The sequence below is a fragment of the Saimiri boliviensis genome, chromosome 1, assembly GCF_048565385.1.
Source record: "Saimiri boliviensis isolate mSaiBol1 chromosome 1, mSaiBol1.pri, whole genome shotgun sequence".
In the NCBI taxonomy this organism is placed as follows: Eukaryota; Metazoa; Chordata; class Mammalia; order Primates; family Cebidae; genus Saimiri; species Saimiri boliviensis.
The window spans coordinates 116,789,984-116,812,990 of NC_133449.1; the positions used below are offsets into that span (position 1 = coordinate 116,789,984).

General features: G+C 35.0%; 1 protein-coding gene across 1 annotated transcript in view; it reads right to left on the bottom strand.

The window, feature by feature from the left end:
* LPCAT2 (lysophosphatidylcholine acyltransferase 2) overlaps positions 1–23,007 on the bottom strand; it is a 92,207-nt gene that overhangs the window by 48,071 nt on the left and 21,129 nt on the right. Inside the window, exons 4-11 of the mRNA XM_039475306.2 lie at positions 22,501–22,613; positions 20,138–20,198; positions 18,300–18,358; positions 16,941–16,975; positions 13,697–13,751; positions 4,891–4,973; positions 1,547–1,672; positions 10–163 (exon numbers count right to left, since the gene is read on the bottom strand). Coding sequence (XP_039331240.1) covers positions 10–163; positions 1,547–1,672; positions 4,891–4,973; positions 13,697–13,751; positions 16,941–16,975; positions 18,300–18,358; positions 20,138–20,198; positions 22,501–22,613 — 686 coding nt within the window. The remainder of the gene's footprint in view (positions 1–9; positions 164–1,546; positions 1,673–4,890; positions 4,974–13,696; positions 13,752–16,940; positions 16,976–18,299; positions 18,359–20,137; positions 20,199–22,500; positions 22,614–23,007) is intronic.

A 23,007-nucleotide genomic window follows, 5' to 3' on the forward strand; every position in this document is an offset into this window, starting at 1 on the left:
TTAACATACCCTGTCAAAGAGTGCAAAAAGTTGTCTCAAGACATCTGAAACAGGCAACTTTAAATACTCGGCAAATTCTTCAATTCCAATTCTTCCTCCTTTTGAGGAACTCGCAATAGATGCATATTCATCCAAATGCCTACGAACACCATCCCAATCTAATCTAAAGAAACAAAGAATTATAGATACATGTTATTAGCCCTTTACAATTGACATGGACATTTTATGACCATTACTTTGTTAATGTATCTGAGAAAAAAATATTTTAAGTGTTAAATTTGTAAAGGAGAATAGAATAGGTATTTAAAAGCACATATTGAACATATATGCAGGTGTTTAATCTTTTAAAGGATACTTGTATAACTGACAATTACCTCAAATATCTCAGGGAAATAAAAGTAAATGAGAAGAACATTGTAGTGAAACAATAAATGACTCATGAGAAGAAAATAAGAAAGCAAAATTTTAAAAATGTAAACATAATCTTAGTAAATCTATAGTTATGTATTAGGTTTTTAATTCTTGCTTTCAAGAAGCTTTCAGGCTGATAGTGAATTCATATTTCACAAAATGTTATGATGGAGGATTCATTAGATGATACACATGTCCTACAAGATTAGTTATGAAAAGCCATGGTGATAAAACACTGGAAAATGTACTGTAGCTTACATCATATCCTATCTTTGCTTTGTAGAATTAAACAAATGAATTAACATATACTTCTTAGCCCAATTTTAGTGACTCTCTAAACTTTTTATATCTATATAACATTGTGACCAAAATAAAAGCAAAACACTTTTGTTATCTTAAGATATAAATAACATTTTCTATATCAGTTATCAAAATATTATACTTTAATACTGAACTTTAATATAGTAACTTTCTATAGCTCCTTCATGGAGAAGATATTAATTAATAAATTCTGCAAATTCCAGATAGGGTTGAGAACAGAATGAACTATAATAAGAGTAAAGGGAGGCTGAAGGTTACACCTTTTATAGAAAATAGCTCAAAAAGAATGTTGTCAATGGTTTAAACTAAATTATAAGAGCACAAAGAAGAATGTTTGCCTTTTTTTTAAAGGAAAATAGGTATCCAGAAAAAAAGACCTAGGGCAAGTATTTAAAATTCAGTGATGGTCAGAATTGCAACTATACAAGTCAATTCATGTTTCACATGTAAAGTTCTGACCACTACATGCCAGTATCATCTAATGATGCTGTCCTTCTTGTAAGCAGGTTGCAAGACTAACTTCTCTGAGCCACTAACTCTCTCTGAGTAGGGAGGCAGGTCTGTGTGGATCCACATTTTTTATCCCTTGGTCTCCTCCTGTGACCAATGCACACATCTCTGAGATAACTGTTCTTGAAAAAGCAAAAGTAGATGAATAAAAATGTGAGATAAATTTACAACTCCGACTTTCCTAACAAACACCAAGTGGGTCCTAGAGCTGGGCATTAATAAAGCAGGAGAAAATAAACAGACAGGACTTCAGATCCCCTTTGAACATCTTTATGAAAGTATAGTCATTTTAAAATCCACTTACTTCAATTTCTGACTAATTTTAGTAAATTCCACAAGTCCAGCTTCCATAGGCAATGTTAGCTGTCCTGCTGAAATCATCAATCTGCAATCTTCATAGGTATGATCTGTTACTGGTATTCCCAGAGCTCTAAAAGTATCAAGAAGAAAACTAAAATTCAATTTTTAAAAAAAGTAGTCATTTTTCATTAGGCTTTAATTGGTTCCAAACAACAGCAAATGCAAAAGTATTTACTACTTTTTAAACCAGTAATGCTGGCTTTTATTCACAAAGAGACATATTTCTTCACTTTTTTTACAGATTTACCGAAGACCAAGTTAATCTACTTATATCTACATGCTTCTGTCTATGTGGCTGATAATTTTTGTTTTGTGTTTTAACTATAACAATAATAACAGTTGCCTTCAGTCTCATGAAAAGTAATTAAAAGACTTAGGTTAAAGTCCTAGTGGAGTTTTTTACCAGCTGTGAATGAAGCCTCACTTTTCTCATCTGTACACAGGAATGAATACTATCCTTATTCCAAATGGTTATTGTAAGGATGTAAGAAGAATGCCTGTGGAGGTACTGTTTAAACAGATAAATGGAACTGGGCACAGTGTCTCATGCCTGTAATCCCAGCACTTGGAAGGCCAAGGCAGGTAGATCACTTGAGGCCAGGAGTTCAAGACCAGCCTGGCCAACATGGTGAAACCCCATCTCCACTAAAAATAAAAAAATTACCCGGGCGTGGTGGTGGTATGTCTGTAGTCTCAGCTACTCAGAAGTCTGAGGCAGGAAAACTGCTTGAAACCAGGAGGCAGAGGTTGTAGTGAGCTGAGATGGTATCACTGCGCTCCAGCCTGGGTGACAGAGGGAGACCGCATCTCAAAAAATAAATAAATAAGCAGATAAATTGGATTTGTACATAGGGTAAGTAAACAATCTATTCAAACTGCTAGCTGTCTATGTTTTTTCATCTTTTATAGCCAGAGATCACCTTGTTGCTACATAGCAATCTTCCAAAAATATTGAAGCAAATTTATAATAGGATGATATTTCTTCTAAACCTAAAAATTCTCCATCCTTAAGGAAGAGTATGAATCCTAGTTCCTACTTCACTACTGCTTACAGATTAAATGATAGCTAATTAGATTACACATTTATAAGAACTGGAAAAATACTGAATACCAAAAAAAAAAGATTGTGCAGCACATGAGATTCCTCACTAAGTTTTTATTCACAAATATTCAGTGAAAATCATAAAATTATGTCTTTAAATTGTATTGGATTTTGTTGAATCATTGCTAGAAACATTAAATTTTGAATGAATACAATCAGAATAAAACATTTTTTCCTATATAAAATACTTTTTCTAAGCTCTTTGATGAATAAATATTTTGGTATAAGAATATATCAGACAGAAAAATAAATTTTAAAATATTGGGCATTATAATAATATAATAATAAATTGTATAGTATAATAGTTAAGAGCTTGGGCTTTGGTAACAGGAGTGAGGATTTGAGTTCCAGCTCAGACAGTCACTACCTAGTGTGATTTTAGGCAAACTACTCACCTCCCTGAGTCAGCTTTCTTCCTTACATCATACAGTTGATGTAAAGATATTGTTAAATAACTTAAGGGCCTCCCACAGTACTTGTGTTTTCAAATGCTTTTATCATATACTTTCCTACTTGAGTCTCCTAATAATCAAAACCATGAGAAAGACAAGGCAATGATTTTAACTCCCATTTCACATGTGAGGAGAAGGGGACTTGGAGGAGACTTGTCCGGGGTTGTGCAGCTAATCAAGGTCTTTCTTACTCTTTATCACAAGCCATTACTACCTCCACACCTTCGAAGTTAGAAAGACTGTCTAAACAAAACTCTTCTCTTGCTTTTAGGTAAAATTTGGGAAGCCAAAATATCTGACATAAATTCTCTCAATTTCTTTTTCTTTTCTTTCTTTTTTTAAGACAGAGTCTTACTCTGTTGCCCAGGCAATGGCTCAACCTTGGCTTAGTGCAACCTCCACCTCCCTGGTTCAAGTGATTCTCCTGCCTCAGCCTCCCAAGTAGCTGGGATTACAGGTATATACCACCACCACCACCCCAACTGATTTTTGTATTTTTAATAGAGATGGGGTTTCACCATGTTGGCCAGGCTGGTCATGAACTTTTGACCTTAAGTAACTTGCCCACCTTTGCCTCCCAAAGTGCTGGGATTACAGATATGAGCCAGCACACCTGGCCCAGTTCTCTCAATTTCTTTCTTTTTTTAAAAAATTTACTTTAGGTTCTGGGTTACATGTTCTCAATTTCTAATACTTATCTTGCTTTCTACCTTTTGGATATAAGCTGACATGAAACATGAAAGGAAGAAAGGAAAATAACATAAACATTAACTTTGTAGGTGGTCTAAACACTAGATAAAACAAGCACACCTATATACACTTAATAGCAAATTTTTTTGCCAAATATTATTCTATTTTGAAGATAGTTATTCTGCAGAAAAACATTAAGGTACATATATTAGAACAAAACATATACTTACAGAGACACATACATATACATATATACATGGCTGGCTATATATATGAAATCTGGCTATAAACCTAAATTCAGCTACGAAGCTAAATTCAGAGTTCTCCTTGAATTTTTACTAAGAGAATAAACGTTGCTGGTCTATTAGCTCCAAACTTACTACTGGGAATGAAGAAGGTAATATGTGGGGAGAGGGTGCATGTCTGGAGGGCTCTGAGGCTGCCTGGGTGGTGGTAGAGTATAATACATTCTTTCATTACAAGATAGGGGTGATTTATCTAGTCAGAGTAATGGCCAGTTAGAACTCCCTTATGTGACGGAAAATATTAACCTTATGTTTTATAGTTTCTAAATCCTAATTTATAGCCATCTATGAAGGGTGACTTTTTCCCTCTTCTATGCATCTTTTTCCATTGCAAACTTTCTCTTTTTTGGTGCTATAGTCAGTAATGCCTTAGAAACACAGCCTTGGGCAGCTATATGAAGGGAATAGAAGATGGGCCATGGCGGGAACCACAGATCATCACAAGGCTCATCTGACAGTGGCGGGCCAGCTTGAGAGAATCTACCCTGTCGAGAGCAGATTCTGGTCTTTTCTGGTTATTGTACCTTCTTCAGTTGTATTTCCTTATTTGGGGTATGTAGCTGGGTAAAACATTTATAGATTGTTATACTGACCTCGTCTCTTGGAACATTATTTTATGTACCAAAATGAGTTGGGGAACAAGGCCTTCAGGGGGGAAAACCCCCTTAAAACTAGTTAAATACCATGTAGAAATAACTTTCAAATTATTTATGAGTTATAATCACATAAAGACACTTACTCTGCCATTAAATTCCGGACTCTACTGGCAAAAAGGACAGGATCATTTTTTTCTTCATCATTTGGTATTTGAACAGGCATAAACTGAAAGACAAATATACCTTTCCATAACAATGTCTTAAGCCTAAGACATTAAATGCTAAGTAAATTAATTTTTAAATTATCAATATATTAAATCATCTACCTTTCTAGAACATAGGTTACATGAGGTAATGGGGCACTGGTCTTGGACTCAGGGATCTGTTTTTAAGCCCTGATGCTTGTGTGTTAACCAGTATGTCATTTAACTTTGCTGAACCAACTCCTCAACTCTAAAAAGAGGTTTATGATCACTACTTTTCTGGTGATTGTGAGGGTGAAATGAACCAGTGCCCGGAATTCTGGAAGTGTAAAGCTGTAACTACTAAGATCTTACTCCTAGAACTGCATTTTTCTACCACTCCCAACCCTTCATGTGAAAACGTTTTTCTTTTATTTTTGTCTTTCATAGTTTTCACTATTTGTTTGAACTTTGTTTTATCATTTATTTTGCTTTAATAAAAAACTCTTAGTATTGTCTTTACAGTTTTCGCTTAACACCATTTTTTGCTTTAGCATTTTTAATTATACTTTTTCTACACTTGATGTTCTGTGATGCCTCAATTGTTCTGTTCTTGTTTTTATTTATGGTTTTCTAACATTAACAAGGTTTTAGCGCCATATTCAAGTCATTACATATTTTTCAGCACCTACTATATACAAGGCAAGATTAATAGGACCCTATTCCCTGCTCTAAAGAAGATCAATATTTTAATAAGATAGACCAACATATTAATAACCCCATATGCTAAGTGTCATTACCCTTATTATTCCCAATTATAGATGGGGCTCAATAGCTTAATTAACTTACCTAAATGCATACAAGTCACATGGCCAGAATTCAGCCCAAGATTTGTCAGATTCAAAAAACCTTATTTTCCCCACTAACCATCCTTCCAGGAGTATGGGAGCAAGAGGTAGGAAAGGATTAATTTTGTCAGGGGCAAGGGAAATGCAGCCAAAGAGGAAGACAGAGTGCCCACCAGAAACCTAATTCTGTTAAGGATACTCTATAGAAGAACTAATACTTAATCTTTGCTTTTGAAGGTTAAGTGAGATTTTGCCAATAGTTATGTTTATTGAATTATAACCACAAACAGGACATCATGCTAGGTGTTTTACATACATTACTTTATTTCATTAATTCTTCTTCCGTAATAGGTGCTCAGGCACTGCACTAAGCCCTAAAAACACAACAACAAAGTCCCTGACCTCAAGAAGCTGTCCATGCAGTAGAGTAGAAATTTATGAAACAATGGGCTAAATTCACCAATAAGAGTTACCATCCATTAAGCGTCTACTGTGTGCTGGGTATTTTATATTAGGGGCTTTATATGATTAACTCTCTGAACAATTCCTTGAAGTAAATCCTACCACTTCCATTTGATAAATAAAGAATGCAAATAGAAGAAGTTAAAAATATTGTTTTTCCCCCATCTAAACCTGTTTTCAAATCTTGTCAATTATACTAAGAAAGCTGTAAGCATTGGTATCTCAGAGGTGATGTTTAAGCAAGGGAATGACATGACCAGGTCCAAGTTTTTGAGTAGTAACTTCAGGGTATGCCCCAAAGAAGGGACTAAGAGTAGGAAGAATGTCTGGAAGCAACTGCAATCATGAGAGAGAGAACAAGACCTTCAGGAGAGGGAATGAGGATGTGGAGGATGGCATGGATGCAAGTTGCATTTTTTGATAAAATGTATAGAAATTATAGAACAATATGTTATAGGACATTTTTACTTTTCACTTTTATCTGATTACTTTCTCTCTTAAGAGGGCAGCCACATACTGCAGAAAGAGTTCTTGGACTGGGTTGCTGCTTGAGATCTGCTGTGTGATCCTGGAAAAGTCATTTAGCCTTTATGAGCCTCAGTGCCCTCTCCTGTCAAACAAAAAAAAATTTAACTAAATGATCTCTAAAGTCCTTCCCAGTTGGAATTCTATGTGTGGCTCTCTATTTTGCATAGTTGTTTTTTAATATGAAAAAATAAACTAAGCCACCAGAGGTCCCCACATCCTTATATATCTAGAATAACTATCTTTGCAAAGAAATATTTCTAAAAATTCTGTGCATCCTGATCTAGCAAAATTTCTTGCATTTGCTTAGTATGACATAAAAAAAAAAAAAAAAAAAAAAAAAAAAAAAACAGAGGCCGGGCGCGGTGGCTCAAGTTTGTAATCCCAGCACTGGGAGGCCAAGGCGGGTGGATCACGAGGTCAAGAGATCGAGACCATGCTGGTCAACATGGTGAAACCCCATCTCTACTAAAAATACAAAAAAGTAGCTGGGTATGGTGGCACATGCCTGTAATCCCAGCTACTCAGGAGGCTGAGGCAGGAGAATTGCCTGAACCCAGGAGGCGGAGGTTGCGGTGAGCCAAGATCGCGCCATTGCACTCCAGCCTGGGTAACAAGAGTGAAACTCGGTCTCAAAAAAAAAAAAAAAAAAAAAAACCCAGAAAGTTGAAATTAATGTTCATAAAATCTCTAACAAAACAGTGTAAGAAATTAAAGTTTCAAATTGCCAAATAATTCTTCATTTTTTAAAAAGGCCAAACAACCACTTATAATACACTTGATTTGTAGGTCATAAAAGTACATACTGAAAACCTTGAAAAATAATTTGCTGCTATACTGTTAATCAAACATAATACAATGAAATATGGGTTTAGTTTCTATTAGTGCAGGTAGTATTTTTCATAAAATGATTTTTAATAACTCTCATATTGTCATAGCATTTTACTCTTAAGGAAATAAGTTCCATTGAGAGTACAAAATAATTAAAATCCTAAATTTGACACCCATGGGCCTTGGAGGCCCCATTCCTCCTGAGAAGCAATTCAGTGGAAATTCTAATAAAAAGTCACCTCTTCTAGGGTAAGACCTTGCCCTCTATATCACATTTCCATTTTGTACAGTCATTCAAGGCTCACAGTATGCATGTATCCTTTATCTGGAAAGGAAAATCAATCAAAGAGAGGGGAACATCATTGCCACTATCTTTTATGGCTCCCAACACACATCTTTATATCCCAATGACTTCAAGCAACCAAGTTTTCCTTTGTAACTTCATCTTCTCTCAGTATCCTCCGTACTTACACTGATGATCTGCTTGACATCTTGGCCACAGATATTCTTCTCAACTCTAATTCACCCATGGAAATAAACTTATGACTCTAATCTCTGATAAGTTCTTCATCAGTTTTTCCTCATTATCCATTAGTGTTTATTTCTCCCCTAATCTGGTCTTTCATAGACCATGACAACCTAATGGTCACATCTGGATCTAATCATCCCTCTTCATCCACTCCCTCTGGCAACATCTCCCTGCCTATCAAAACCGGACTTGAGAGTCAGAAGCTTCTGTACCACCTGTTACTCAGAATCTTTCACTTCTGCCACGCCCACAGTGCCAATCACACACCCTCAGCCACCTCTTCTGATCTTGCCTTCATATTCCTGTTAGGGACCACCGAGAGATGCCAACAGTGGTACATATGCTCCATGCTTTTCAAGATGCAATTGAACTTTTACCTCATTCTTCCTGGATAAATGACATTTCACTTTCAACTTTATAAACAAGACAGCTTATGTGAACTTACTCTTTTTTTTTTTTTTTTTTTTGCACCTGAAACTGGCTTCACAGCTCCACTCCCCTCTCTTTTCAAATACCATATTCTCCGTACCTTCACCATATTTAACTTTGCAGCATCCTGTCCCAGATAAGGAAGAGACTCATCAACATGTTTCTCGGGTTAACATCTCTTGTTTGTGCTTTTGGTCCCAGAGTCCCCTACTTCCTCTTGGGCCTTAAATTGCATACAAGCAAGATAACAAAATTCTTCAGTCTATTATTTAAGACGTCCATCAACCAGAGCCAGTCACTTACATAAACGCTCAGTGTCACTAAAGCTAGTTTATTCATTTTTTTCTTAACCACATCAAGCACATTTCTTTCTACTAAATGAATGATAAGGAAGAGGTAGATTGAGGAATTATGATACATAATAAATCTTTTATTTTTTGCTTGTAACAGAAATGAATTTTAAAAGGACAATCCTAAACATGCATTTCTAGTTCTTTCTATAATTCTTCTTTTAAATCTTCGAAGAGGAAAAAAATGCAAAAGAAGAAAGATATTTATAAACAACGCTTGCTGCTTCCTTTCCAAAAGAACAGAAACATCTAGATGAGATGGAAAGTAAAAGTTAGTGCTTATTGAACACTTAACTATGTGCCAGCACATGAGTAACCTTATTCATCCGCAAAACTCTATAAATTAGGTGTCATTATCCCATTTTTCCAGTGAGAACACAGGCTTAGAAAGGTTTAATTTTCTCAAGCACACAGAGGTAGGTAGTAACAGGATCAGAAGAAAAACTCCAGTTAACACCCTTTTTATAACGCTCAGTTTCTCTATTTAGCATTGACAAATTACAGAATATTACCAAGTTTCAGACAAAATTAGCTTTGTTAGAACAAGTATATATGTAGGGCATGTGTGTGTGTCTGTGTGTGTGTGTGTAGTTGTGTGATTGAGGTTTTCTAAAAGGCTCATTTTAGATTAAAAACTACAAATAATTTAGTGCATTTGGATATTTAAATAAACTATATAAATGTCTTTGAATCTTATCCTAAGTAATTAGTTCTCTAAAGATCTTAAAAGTGATATATATGTAGAGCTGTTGATCATAATACTCCTTATTAATTACAATCCTTTCCTAAATCAGACATTCTTTTTAAATTAAAAAAAAAAAACTTTTCTATTACTTTAAGGAAATGAATTGCCCACCACAAAGTATTTTAGGCCTAATGCTAGCTACTACAAGCTCGCTATGAGCTTTGTAGAGGAATTTTCCTAAAGAAAATACAGTAGTCTCCCTTATCTGGGGTTTTGCTTTCTATGGTTTCAGGTACCAACAGTCAACCATAGTCTAAACACATTATATGGAAAATTCTGGAAATAAAAAATTCATAAGTTTAAATTGCAGGCCATTCTGAATAGGGTGACAAAAGTTCATGCCATCCTGCTCCATCCTTTCTTCATCACAAGAAGAGGGATGAGTAAAGTACAATGAGATTTTGACAGAGAGAGAAAGAGACCACATTCATATTCAACTCTTATTATATATATTGTTACAGCTGTTCTATTTTATTATTGGTTATTACTGTTAATCTCTTACTGTGCTTATTTTATAAATTAAGTTTTATTGGAAGTATGCATGTTTAGGAAAAATCTTAGTATATACACGGTTTGGTACGTTCTGCAGTTTCAAGTATTCACTGGGGGTCTTGGAACATATCCCCTACAGATAAGGGAGGACTTATTCTCTGTTTAATATGCCCAGTACAGACAATTTTTATGTATCTATAATATATATACATGGCTTCTAAAGTCAACATGCTTTGAATACAAACTGAGATATAGACTATGAAGGAAACTGACTGCACAGTTAGTGTGAATGGCTAGTTTCCATTCATAAACTAGCTGCTGTCCACTTAGTGTTTTATAGTCTGATTTAGCATGTATTCTCTCTCATGAGATAAACTGGCAGACTCTTCATTTATGTCACTTTTGCAATGCTTCCTACTAGCTATCTTATTTCCTCTATCCCAAGCCTTATCTTTAAAAAGGCATATTTGTGAAGTAGCTGGTTGATAAAAGTATGACTAAAAGATACTTTAAGAACGCCCATTATGCCACATTACAATTCAAAGAATAACTTTTAGTAGAACCATTCTGTAGACACACATCTTTATCATTTTTCAAGGATGCCAGAAGAACAATTACATAGCACATTAGGTTTAGAACTTACAATATTTTTTTTTTTTTTTTGAGACGGAGTTTTGCTCTTGTTACCCAGGCTGGAGTGCAATGGCCTGATCTCGGCTCACCACAACCTCCGCCTCCTGGGTTCAGGCAATTCTCCTGCCTCAGCCTCCTGAGTAGCTGGGATTACAGGCACGCACCACCATGCCCAGCTAATTTTTTTGTATTTTTAGTAGAGATGGGGTTTCACCATGTTGACCAGGATGGTCTCGATCTCTTGACCTCGTGATCTGCCCGCCTCGGCCTCCCAAAGTGCTGGGATTACAGGCTTGAGCCACCACGCCCAGCCAGAACTTAGGATATTTTTATGTTCCAAGAGCTGAGAAAATAATAACCTTTTCAAAAATACGGTATATCTCTATGTTGGGAAGCAGAGCGGGCTGGGAAGAGGTGGTAAGAAAATATTCCTAAATATTAGATTCATTACATCTTAGATATGTAATGATTTTGGTAATTAAAGGGTTTGGTAATCATCATTACTGAGGGGAGACTTGTGAAACTAAAGGATATGGCAGGCAACATAATGGGATGTCATGTGACTCACAAAAGCAAGAGTGTCTAAAAGGCACTTTAACAATTCACTCAAAGTTCAATTTAAAACCCATAAAATTAATACCATATTCTTGAATAATATATCTTGAATTAGGTTTACCTAATATTCAAGAAGTTCCAAAACCATGTTTAAAATAAGATAATAGCAAAGATTTCCATCAATTTAAAAAAAAAAAGGGGGGGTTACTTGAGAACAACCAAGACAATTGAAACTGGAGCAACTAAATGTACCCAGACCACAAACCAATCTCAAGATGGGCCTCAGCAGACACGGTGGAAAAGCTGGCACCTCAGAGATGGTCCAGTTCTTCAGAGCCTCAAGCCAGGGTGTGGTATACTTAGAGCCAGAAGGGCTGCTGGGATGCATTTTCAGTTAAATCCAAAAGTGAGTATTAAAATATCAAAATATCCCCAACAGACCCCAGTGTGTCATGTACCCCAAAACCTAAAATGCAATAAAAAAAATCAAAATATCATAAAGTATTAGGAGTCATCTGGGTGGAAGGGAGAATCATAAATTTAAAATAAACATAATGAAAATAAGAATATCTGTACTAAATTTGAAGTCCACAAATTCTCATCCTCTTGTTCTGCATCACAATTCTAATTCATCAAATCTTTGTTGATGCAGCTATTTCCATGCAGCTGAAAGTCATTTTATTTGTGAATTATGGAACAAAGACTACATTGTTTTCTTTGCCAGAAAAATACAATCCAAACAGGTCTCAGAACTAGCTGGAGAACGCAGATATTATAATGTTTAAAAAAAAAGAAAGTCATGACACAGAAAGGAAATGTGGTAATAATGGTCATGGCAAAAAAAAAAAAAAAGAGGAATCTGAATACCTCTGTTGTAATGCAGTTTGACCACTGACATGCTAAGTCAAAAAAGGATAGCTCTGTGTACATTTTTACATCTGTTGTTAGATCTTGTAGCTAGAGAGAGATAAATTGAGAGGGAGACAATGTCTTGCAGAGAAGACAGCATGGCTTTTTAAAAGTAAGAATTTTCTTGCTTTTTTAGAAAAGTAAAACAGGCCTAGACCACCTGAGCAGCTCTTAAAGAAGCAAGAGCAGTGTTCAGAGTATTTAGAAATATTAGCATATAGAGCTTCCTGAAATGCATTCTACAGAACACTGGTTCTGGGAGATATTCAGAGAAAATGGTTCTATAAGTCAGACATTTCAAAGGCACTGAGTAGTCTTGAGAAAAAAAAATTCATTTTGTTTACCTTAATACTTCTTAAACTTATTAAATTAGTTTTTTTTTCCCTCAGGAACCTCTAAGAAAAACTCAAGCACAAATGTGGGGTTTTTTGGCCACAATGAGAGACACTGAGCTGGTTTTCAAAGTGGGGAGGTGCAAAATATACTTAATAAACAGATATTTTTCAAGACAGGCAGAAAACGGGCAAATCTCAAGAAATTTTCACTAAACTCATTCTGAAATGTAATTTGCCCTCCTAACTCATTTGGAATTGCTGACAATCTCTAAATGGCCAAATCACTAAGCTATCCAACAAAGCAAAATAGTATTACTGTGAATTAAATTCCACAGTCCTGTCACTTAGGCAGTAGTCCCCACTCAGAACTCTGTATAAGGTTTTCATTACACAACTCATGGATGCAATTAGAAAATCCAGGAGACCCACAATCAAACTGTCTCTCTTCAGAGACTACCTGAGGGTATTGCTAAAACCCACTGAATTCTGAATTCTGAGGTCTACTGTACATCATATTTAGAAACTAAGAACAGCTCTGGAACCAACCTTTAGAGCCTTAAAAACCTGGTCAAAATTTTCAGAATGCTGTAGTAACACCTCTCTCACTACTTGCCACTGTAACTCAAACCAGGACTGTCCTGTGAATGATGTTATAATTTCCTTGGGCTTTTCATGTGCACAGTGATTTCACAGTGAGGGCTTTTGACTCCTATGCCTCTCCCCTAGACCCCAAGTAGCATCTCTTAGCTTTCACAAAACTTTTTTTTTTAAGGAGGTGTGGGGCTCTATCACCTATGGTCAGCTCCTTTTGTTAGGATGCGGAAACATATTCAATTTGGCAGAGGTCAGCATTAAAAGGAGTAAAAAAAGAAAGTGAGAGCAGGTGATGCCCCTCTAGCCAGCCAGGGTGGTTACATATTTCAAGTTCCCAGAATCTAGAGGTGTTTTCTAACATTATTTTAAGGGCTAAATCTGACAGCCTAGGTTTATATACACAATTTGTAAAACACCAAGGTTTATGTTATGGGTGATGGACCTTTGTGTCTGGACTCTCTAGACTAGAAATTCAAAATTAAAGGAAAGGCCAAATCTCAAGTTCCAAAGCTACATTTTGAATGACTTACCTCTACTTCTACCTTTGTGAAGAGCTGGCAGAAAGTAAGCATACAAAGCTGAATGCTGAAGAGAAAAAAGAAAGGGCTATCTTTATACAATAATGCAAGTATCATCTTATATTATTCAACAATCATTTCTTTATACACAAATACTCCCACATCACACTTCATATATATTTTGCATATATAAATGCTACGCTGCAGCAATAACACTTTTTGGGCCTAGACAACTATTCTTCTTTTTCTTCTTCTTCTTCTTTTTTTTTTTTTTTTTTTTTTTTTTTGAGACAGGGTCTTACTCTCTCACCCAGGCTGGAGTGCAGTGGTGTAATCACAGCTCACTGCAGCCTCAACCTCCTCGACTCAGGTGGTTCTCCCACCTCAGTCTCCGAAGTAGCTGGGACTACAAGTATAAGCCACTGTCCCTGGGTTAGACAAGTATTCTTGACAATTTTTATTCAAAAGTTTAAATCACCAAATGAATACTAAATATGTATTTGAGTGAGAGCCTCAGCTCAACAGACTAAACCACAAATTTGAAGTTTCCTTGACAACACAGACTCAAAGGCCCAAGTCCCTAGAGAAACTACCCAAGGCCATATTTTAAGGTAGGTAAATGTGTGTATAAGAAAACTCCTAGGTAGATCATAACATTTCTTAACTCTTTTTGACATTAAAAAAAAAAATCAATGGGCCTTTCCTTAAAAGCAGAAGATTTAGCAAAGTTGTCCCAGTTATTTACAAATGTTTTAGTTATGAGGAAATCTGAAAAGTTTCAAATTTCACTGTAAAGGCAGGCAAAGACTGTCTTTAAAGTTATTAAGCAACCCTCTCAAAGATAATGTTTGAAATAGTTGTTCCTACTTGTAGCTCTCCAGTACATATTCAGATTCTCTGGGTAAGATTTCTATGGGATTTTTAATTTAGCCTCATTAGACAACTGACCCAGAAACAGGCAGAGTGGATTAGACTACACATTTAAGAAAAGAACCAACTAATCTCTTTTCACTGTTCAGAAATTAAAATATAATTTTTTCTGTAAAAAATACCTGAGGGGACTTATTTAAGGAATTTAGGACCTTAATAATTTAGTTAAGAGAAATAATTTAGAAAGTGGATCTATCACTTTCGTAATTCATTATAAATTGTTTATGTGTTAGTTTGCAAATCTTCCATCTGAAAGGAAAAAAATCTTTTACTATATTTAAACTTTAAACTCAATCCACACTATACACTGTAAATTCTTTTAATTATTTAAATAGAGCTGTGAAATTCAAGTATTTGAATAGATGCATATTCTGTTCTGAAAATTCTGCATACTGTAAAACATACGAAACCACACACAAAATCTCAATTAACCTGTCTCGTTCACCCTACAGACAGATTGAATACTTCTTAACTGATACAAAACTTCTCTAAGTTTATTCTGAGTCACCTTTCCCTTGGGATATTTGTTTTGGTATAAAATCCATTTCTTAGAATCTGTGCCTGGAGTAGGACTTTGAGCAAGGGTCACTGAGAAAACTTACTTAGAAGTAATAGAGACAGTGCTACCAATAATATTAAGTGGAAGTGAGATTTAATAATAAAAGTGGAAGTGAGATTTGCAATAGACAGACAGGTGCAATGTGGCATTCAAACAAAACAAAGCTGTGCCTTCTAAAGATTTTGTGTTTGTTTAAAAGTCCTGAAAAATCTTTGACTCTCAAAATATTTTTTCTCTCTTTCATTCCTGAATTCTCTCTCCTAATTTCCTTTTCCTTTTCTCACATACTTCTCAGTTGAGAAGGCTAGGTTAACTAAACCCATCTATTATGTTGTCTATCCTCAGTTCCTCTTCTAGAAAAGCTTTCTCCTATTTGAGCTCCACATTAACCTGGACTACTGTGCAATCAAAAAAAAAAAAAATCATATTGACTACGTAGTGAACCCAAGTCACTATCTCTGTTAGGAACTTAACCTATAAAGGCCCAGAGGAAGGCGCGCCTCAGGAAGCTGAAGTATGCTACACATCCATTGTTAAGTCACTTCATTTTCCCAAATACTTTCATACTACCTGTTTCTCCTAATTCCCCCATGTATAAAAGCAATCAGGAATTCAAAACAGTAGTGCCATGAAATATGTATTTTAGTCAAACGAATAAATTGATTTCCTGGTAAGTGAAAGATAATACGCTGTTTAGATATCCTCTACAATTTATGTTCTTTATTTTTGGTGTGATTTGCTTATCTTCAATTATCAAGGACTGAAGCATAACAAGAATATAAATGTTTCATATGTATTAATATTTATTCTACTGGCCCATCAGTTACCTATTCTGATTTACATTATTTCAAAGCAATTTACATACACAAAAAATGAAGAAATTATGCAGTAGTAAAAAATGTTGATTTCAGAAGTTGGCTGGATTATGAGGAAGGTATCTAAAAATGCCTACTATGTGTATGAAGGCAATTGATGATTTCCTTAAATATTTCTAAGTGATTGTCACCTATCCATCAACAAAGTTATCTGAGCTTTGTGCTTGACAATATGAAAACTGGGTAAGCCCCTAGGAGAAGTCTGCAGATCTAGGTGTTTCATAGGGCTCTCACCAAAATTTAAACAGGCTCAGACTTGTTCAGAGAGAACTAAACAAAAGGTCTTGAGAGATACCAAATTTCTACATGTTCTGTTCTTTTTAAAGGCCTACTTCACATCAGCTTGCTTAATAATGAAACTATATTCCTCTCCTCTCTTAAGTGCTTATAGAAACTGCTGATTCCAATGCTTTTCAAATCCAAGAGCAGAACTGAAATCTTGGTTAGCTATTTTTTCAACTCATATCAGACACTTCATAGCTATTTCAGGCCATATGACTAAATGTTTCTGAATGGCTTAAACTAACATAGTAAGAATGGAGACACTAGGTAATGCCAAATCTGCAATGGATATAAAACTACAAAATTAAAGCTAACTATGATGCAAACTAGGTCACTTACGAACTAGCAGACAAACACTTGAGATCCACTTGAATAGGATAGATGACTAGAATTTTGCATACAGGAGACATCAGGGGTTAGTGGTCAAAATAGTGATGCTCTCTACAGAGATTTATCAGTAATAAGATTTAAGGCTCTGATCAGAAATTTTTACATTTTTAAAGATAACAGTATTTTTTAAATTACACTTGAAAAAAATGAATAAATGATCTTTCTTTTTCTTCACTAAAATAAAATTTATAGAAACTAATAATAGACACAAGTGACTTACAATGTATATCCTTGCCATGTCCAGGTCACAGTATCCTATAAAAACAAAATTATTTTAGCTGTTAGTCTGGAGGAAAAATACCAAATAAAGATCGTATTTTAACATAAGGATTCATGTATTTATTTTCTGAAATTAAAAGCAAAATGTTGAGAAGTAAAATAAATATATCATTAGATAACATATCTACATAGCAAAGATCTTCCTAATGTCACCAACTTTTTATGAAACGACATGTTCTGAATTTTATAAAAACTATTGTACATGCTTAGTCACTTTTCTTCTAATACGAACATATCTGGATAATTAATTTGCTTTAAAAAAAACCAGAATGCATCAATTTTCCAAAAAAACATGCTTATTTGGGAGAAATGAAAGAATTTGAACATATGATAAACTCAAACCTATAGGCAGAAGTACAACGAATAAAATTTAATAGATCTTAATTCTTTCTTTAGCCATAGATGTCCAAGGTTGAAAAACCAGCCTCTCTATAAAAATTGATTTTATCAATAACTCCTAATCTTAAATAGTAGAGACAACTAATAATTATATCCTGGCTTTTTATATAAATTCTCTAGTAAAGAAAGTTTCTCTCAAAACCAAAACATTCCCTCAGAAGTCTTTCTTTAGGAAAATCATGGTACAATCAATATCTAGAGGACAACAATGTAACTCAACTGGAGCAGAAGAGACCACTTCTGGAGGCAACTGGACTTTATATAAGATGTTAAGTTAGGCTGCGCACGGTGGCTCATGCCTGTAATCCCAGGACTTTGAGAGGGCAAGCAGGGTTGATCGCTTGAGGTCAGGAGTTCAAGACCAGCCTGGCCAACATGTTGAACCCTTTCTCCATTGAATATTCAAAAATTAGCAAGGCCTGGTGGAGCATGCCTGTATTTCCAGCTACTCAGGAGGCTGAGACAGGAGAGAGAATAACTTGAACCCAGGAGGCGGAGGTTGCAGTGAGCCAAGATCACGCCACTGTACTCCAGTCTGGGTGACAGAGCAAGATTCTGTCTAAAAAAAAAAAAAAAAAAAAAAAAAGCTTAAGTTCTTCTCAGATATTTTCTTATTTAATTAATCTATTTGCTACCAAGGCTCACACAATTAGTAAGCACTGAGCCAGTAATGGAAGACCAAGCCTCTCATATTTATCCTGCTATTTCAATACTTCTTCACTAGTAATGACCACTGAATCAGGAAAAGTTTCCTTCTAGAGTTAATGAAAAAGAATAAGCTCGCCCATTGGCTTCCACCATTTATCTGTTTACAATCTTACTTATCTATTAAAAGGGGTTCCAGAGTATCTGTGCTATTAGAAATATTGAAATTCTTCCAGTAGTAAAATACTATGCTTACCAGCTTGTTTGGGTATCTGAGGAGGATTGGCTGCACTGGAACTCCTGGAATGAAGGCTCCTGCAACCACATTTAAATTTTATAATGTGTTTTTATGTGAATAAAAGTTTTATGATAAAGAAAAAATTAGTAAATAGTATAAACAGACGAAATATTTTAAGGGTATGTATAACAGAAATCATTTGCTAAATGTTGGTAAATTCCTAGTGTTTACCAAATGAGAGACTTTTTGAATTAAGAACTACTGAAGGAAAATATTAAATGCTGTGCCTATGCCATTTAAAGTATTTGCTTATTCATTATTTATTCACTTTTTTTCATTTTCTAAGTGTTAATATACAATAGAATTTTTAAAAATTATTATACTCAAAGTTCTCAGATACATGTGCAGAACGTGCAGGTTTGTTACATTGGTATATACAATGCCATGGGGGGTTGCTGCAGCCATCAACCTGTCATCTACATTAGGTATTTCTTCTAATGCTATCCCTCCCTTAGTGCCCTACCCTCCAACAGGCCCCAGAATGTGATGTTCCCTTCCCTGTGTCCATGTGTTCTCATTGTTCAACTCCCATTTGTAAGTGAGAACATATGGTGTTTGGTTTTCTGTATCTGTGTTAGTTTGCTGAGAATGATAGTTTCCAGCTTCATCCATGTTCCTGCAAAGGACATGAACTCATCCTTTTTTATGGCTGCATAGTATTCTATGGTGCCATGGTGTATATGTGTCACATTTTCTTTATTCTATCATTGATGGGCATGTGGGTTGGTTCTGAGTCTTTGCTGTTGTGAACAGTGCTGCAATAAACATACATGTACATGTGTCTTTATAATAGAATGATTTATATCCTTTGGATATATACCCAGTAATGGGATTGCTGGGTCAACTGGCATTTCTGGTTTCAAATCCTTGAGGAATCACCACACTGTCTTCCACAGTGGTTGAAATAATTTACACTCCCATCAACAGTGTAAAAGTGTTCCTATTTCTCCACATCCTCTCCAGCATCTGCTGTTTCCTGACTTTTTAATGATTGCCATTCTAACTGGAATGAGATGGTATCTCATCGTGGTTTTTATTTGCATTTCTCTAATGACCAGTGATGATGAGCCTTTTTTCATATGTTTGTTGACCACATAAATGTCTTATTTTAAGAGGTGTCTGTTTATATCCTTAGCCCACTTTTTGATGGGGTTGTTTGTTTTCTTCTTGAAAATTTAAGTTTCATGTAGATTCTGGATATTAGCCCTTTGTCAGATGGATAGATTGCAAAAATTTTCTCCTGTTCTCAACAGAATTTTAAGGAATGATAAAATCATGACAAAGAAAAATAAGAAAATCTACATAACACTAAACGCTTGAAGCAAGAACTACCACACTCACTAGAAGTGAGTTATAACTTTGATGCTGAGCATTCTAGTAGCTAATACAAAAAAAATTTTAAAGTATTACAAATTATAAAGAAAGCTGCATTCACTGACTTCTAATGTTAAAAAAAAGAAGTGAATCTTAGAAGGCATCTGAAGACATTGTAATGAAATAGGTTTTCTACTTGATGACATAGAACCTCACGTGTCTGTGAGGGTTCCCAAATGTATTCACAGCCACACATCTCGAGCGCACATGCATGGAGCGGACACTACAAGGGGAAAGGAATTGTGACACCAAAAGAGAAATCAAAGGAGTAAGTTCTGTGGATCCATAATGTTAAAAACTTACTGTCAGAAAAGAAAAAAATGCTCAGAGCAAGCTAAAGAGTTATTTTGTATATTTCTATAAAATCATTTGAGATATCTTCCATATTACTTTGTTAGAATACATAATTTAATTTTTCTCACCTGGTTTAAAAGTAATCAAACAGGAACGATTAGTACAAGTACCTTCTGGGAAAACTAGTATCTTGGGAAAAAAGGAATAGATTTAATATTTCAATCTAATCAATAAATTACCTCTTTACTTGCTTTCTTATGCCTTCACAAACAGCTGCCAATGCTTAAAAAACAAAAATAAAATAAAAGGCTAATGCTTGATTCTAATGAATGCTACCATCAGATAATTCAATTTTCTTATTAAAAAATATTGTCTGACTATTAAGATAATTGGAATATGGATTTAAGCTTTGAATAAAGAATATATTTAACAAATATCTCATAATGATAATACTAATGATCTGAATAAACTTAAAAGAAGATGTAGTGTGTAATTCATGGTCAAATTGTGCATTAGGCTACATTAAATTCTTTCTTCTGCTATATATCCTTAACCAAATAATTTCCTACTTTGTTTCAGTTTTCCCATTAAATAATATTTACTTCCACAACATGTAGTTCAGATATATCTTGAGGACAAAGAAAAAAAAAAAGAAATGTGTACAATGTGTTTTATGTTTACTTGAATTAGCTGACATATGGAATACAACTTAATATCTTTTTTTCTTTTTCAGGCAGTGTTTTTAGCTTTTAACATCCTTCTTCATGTTTTCAAGGTAAAAGATATGCAGTATGTTAGTTTCCTCCATTAATTAAGTAAAGTAGCAACTTAGTTTTCTGATGCCCTTAAAATTTAGCCATGAAAAAATTGCCAAGTGCATAAAATAAAATAAATTCCTGCAATCACAGCAGTCAGCAAAGGATTTTATGGTAATTAGGTAAGGAAAACATTTATTGGGCTACATTGCCACAATAACAGGTTAAAATAAAAATTATAAATAGATATAATCCCATTCTCCAATTTAAAAGTAGGTTTCCTATGACAATGGGATACAATATCAAATATACTTTATTCAGTGAAAATTTAACAATGAAACTACTAAAAATTAATGGGTATACAGTGAATCATAAAATCTCAGAGCTAGAAGGGCCATTCAAAGTCACCTAGTACCTCTACGGCTTAAATTCTTTCTACAATATCCCCACCAAGTGGTTGTTCAGCCAAAGCCTGAAAACTCTAGAAAAGGATGCCACATCAGACCATTTTACTTCTGGACAGAAAGTTCTTTAAGATGAGCAAAATGAGCTGAAACTTATTTGTTATCTCCCACTTACTAGTCCTAGGTATATTCTTTGGATCCATAGAGAAAAATCAAACTCTACTCCAAATGCCACCTATCTTCTTTTTAATCATTCCTTACATGCCTTGGTTTCTAAAACCACCTGTTTGGTCACATACTTCCTTTTGGACTTTAACATCTTCATGTCATCATGTATGGCTAGATCACTGTAGGACTATTAGTCTGCTAGAGATGAGTTGTTTGTTTGCAACTGGGAAAAGATAAAGGGGTTCCTATTAGAATCACTCTTGGCGGGGCCGGGCGCGGTGGCTCAAGCCTGTAATCCCAGCACTTTGGGAGGCCGAGGCGGGTGGATCACAAGGTCAAGAGATCGAGACCATCTTGGTCAACAAGGTGAAACCCCATCTCTACTAAAAATACAAAAAAATTAGCTGGGCATGGTGGTGCATGCCTGTAATCCCAGCTACTCAGGAGGCTGAGGCAGGAGAATTGCCTGAACCCAGGAGGCGGAGGTTGTGGTGAGCCGAGATCGCGCCATTGCACTCCAGCCTGGGTAACAAGAGCGAAACTCCGTCTCAAAAAAAAAAAAAAAAAGGATCACTCTTGGCTTATTTTGCAGTAAATGTTACTCCTCCCTTGCTTTCAAAAGGGATTCCAAGGAAGTGAATGGTGAGATGGTAAAGTATGAAAAAAACATTCTACAGGTGATTTTGATATGCCCCTTGAACTGAAAAGCACTATCTAAATAAATTTCAGTTGAAATTAAAGATCTTAATCACTTACCCACCACAATATTGAGTATAATTGAGCCTGTATAATTAAGATTTTTAAATAAAATAGGAGATACTTTAGTTTAATGGTCATGGATACTAAGGTATCTATCTCCTATCTCATCTTTAAAGTGGCAAGTAAATGCAGAGTTAGAGAATCACTTTTTATAACACAAAGAGAAAACTGGTTCAAAGAGTTTAGAGAATAAAACAGAATGAAAAATGTAATACCACCGAGCATCTCATGGGAAAGAAGCCTTCTTAATACTTGCTACTATATTTACTCTGTACCTATTATACTAAAGATACCTAATGTAGGTGTCCACAGATATTGCTATCTGTGGATCCAAATGATTAAGTCTACATACATACAATGAACAAAACTCTCAATATATTTAAATTAACATCTACCATGTTTTACCTGGGGCCATTCTCCTCCTGATGTTGCTCGCTTTATTATTTCATTTATTGTGTTTTTTCGGGAATCTGGATCTACACGGGACACCAATACTGGTTGCACAGCCCGTAACAGTCCTTTAAAACAAATAAAAAGTCACAAGCATGCCATTTTTTGGCTAAAGCAACCACAGCAATAATTCTGGATATATAATACATTGTATGGAAAATTAAACTGAGAGTAAAGTGAAGAGAACAATTAAAAAATGAATTTATTAGAACTTAGCTTCTAATTTTAAAAGAAGTGGATATTTACAACTAAAAATATTTCATTAATTTAACAGGAGTAAGCAGCAAAATATGAAAAGAAGCAAATGTAATTTTCCCCCTAAAAGTCTTCTTCCTCAGTTGACATTAACGTTAAGAGTATGCTACAAGATTATTGTTTTATTTTAGGAATAAGTTGAAAACTGATTATTTGAATTCACAGTACACATAAGTAGGGGAAACCATTACTCATAATACTGCAATT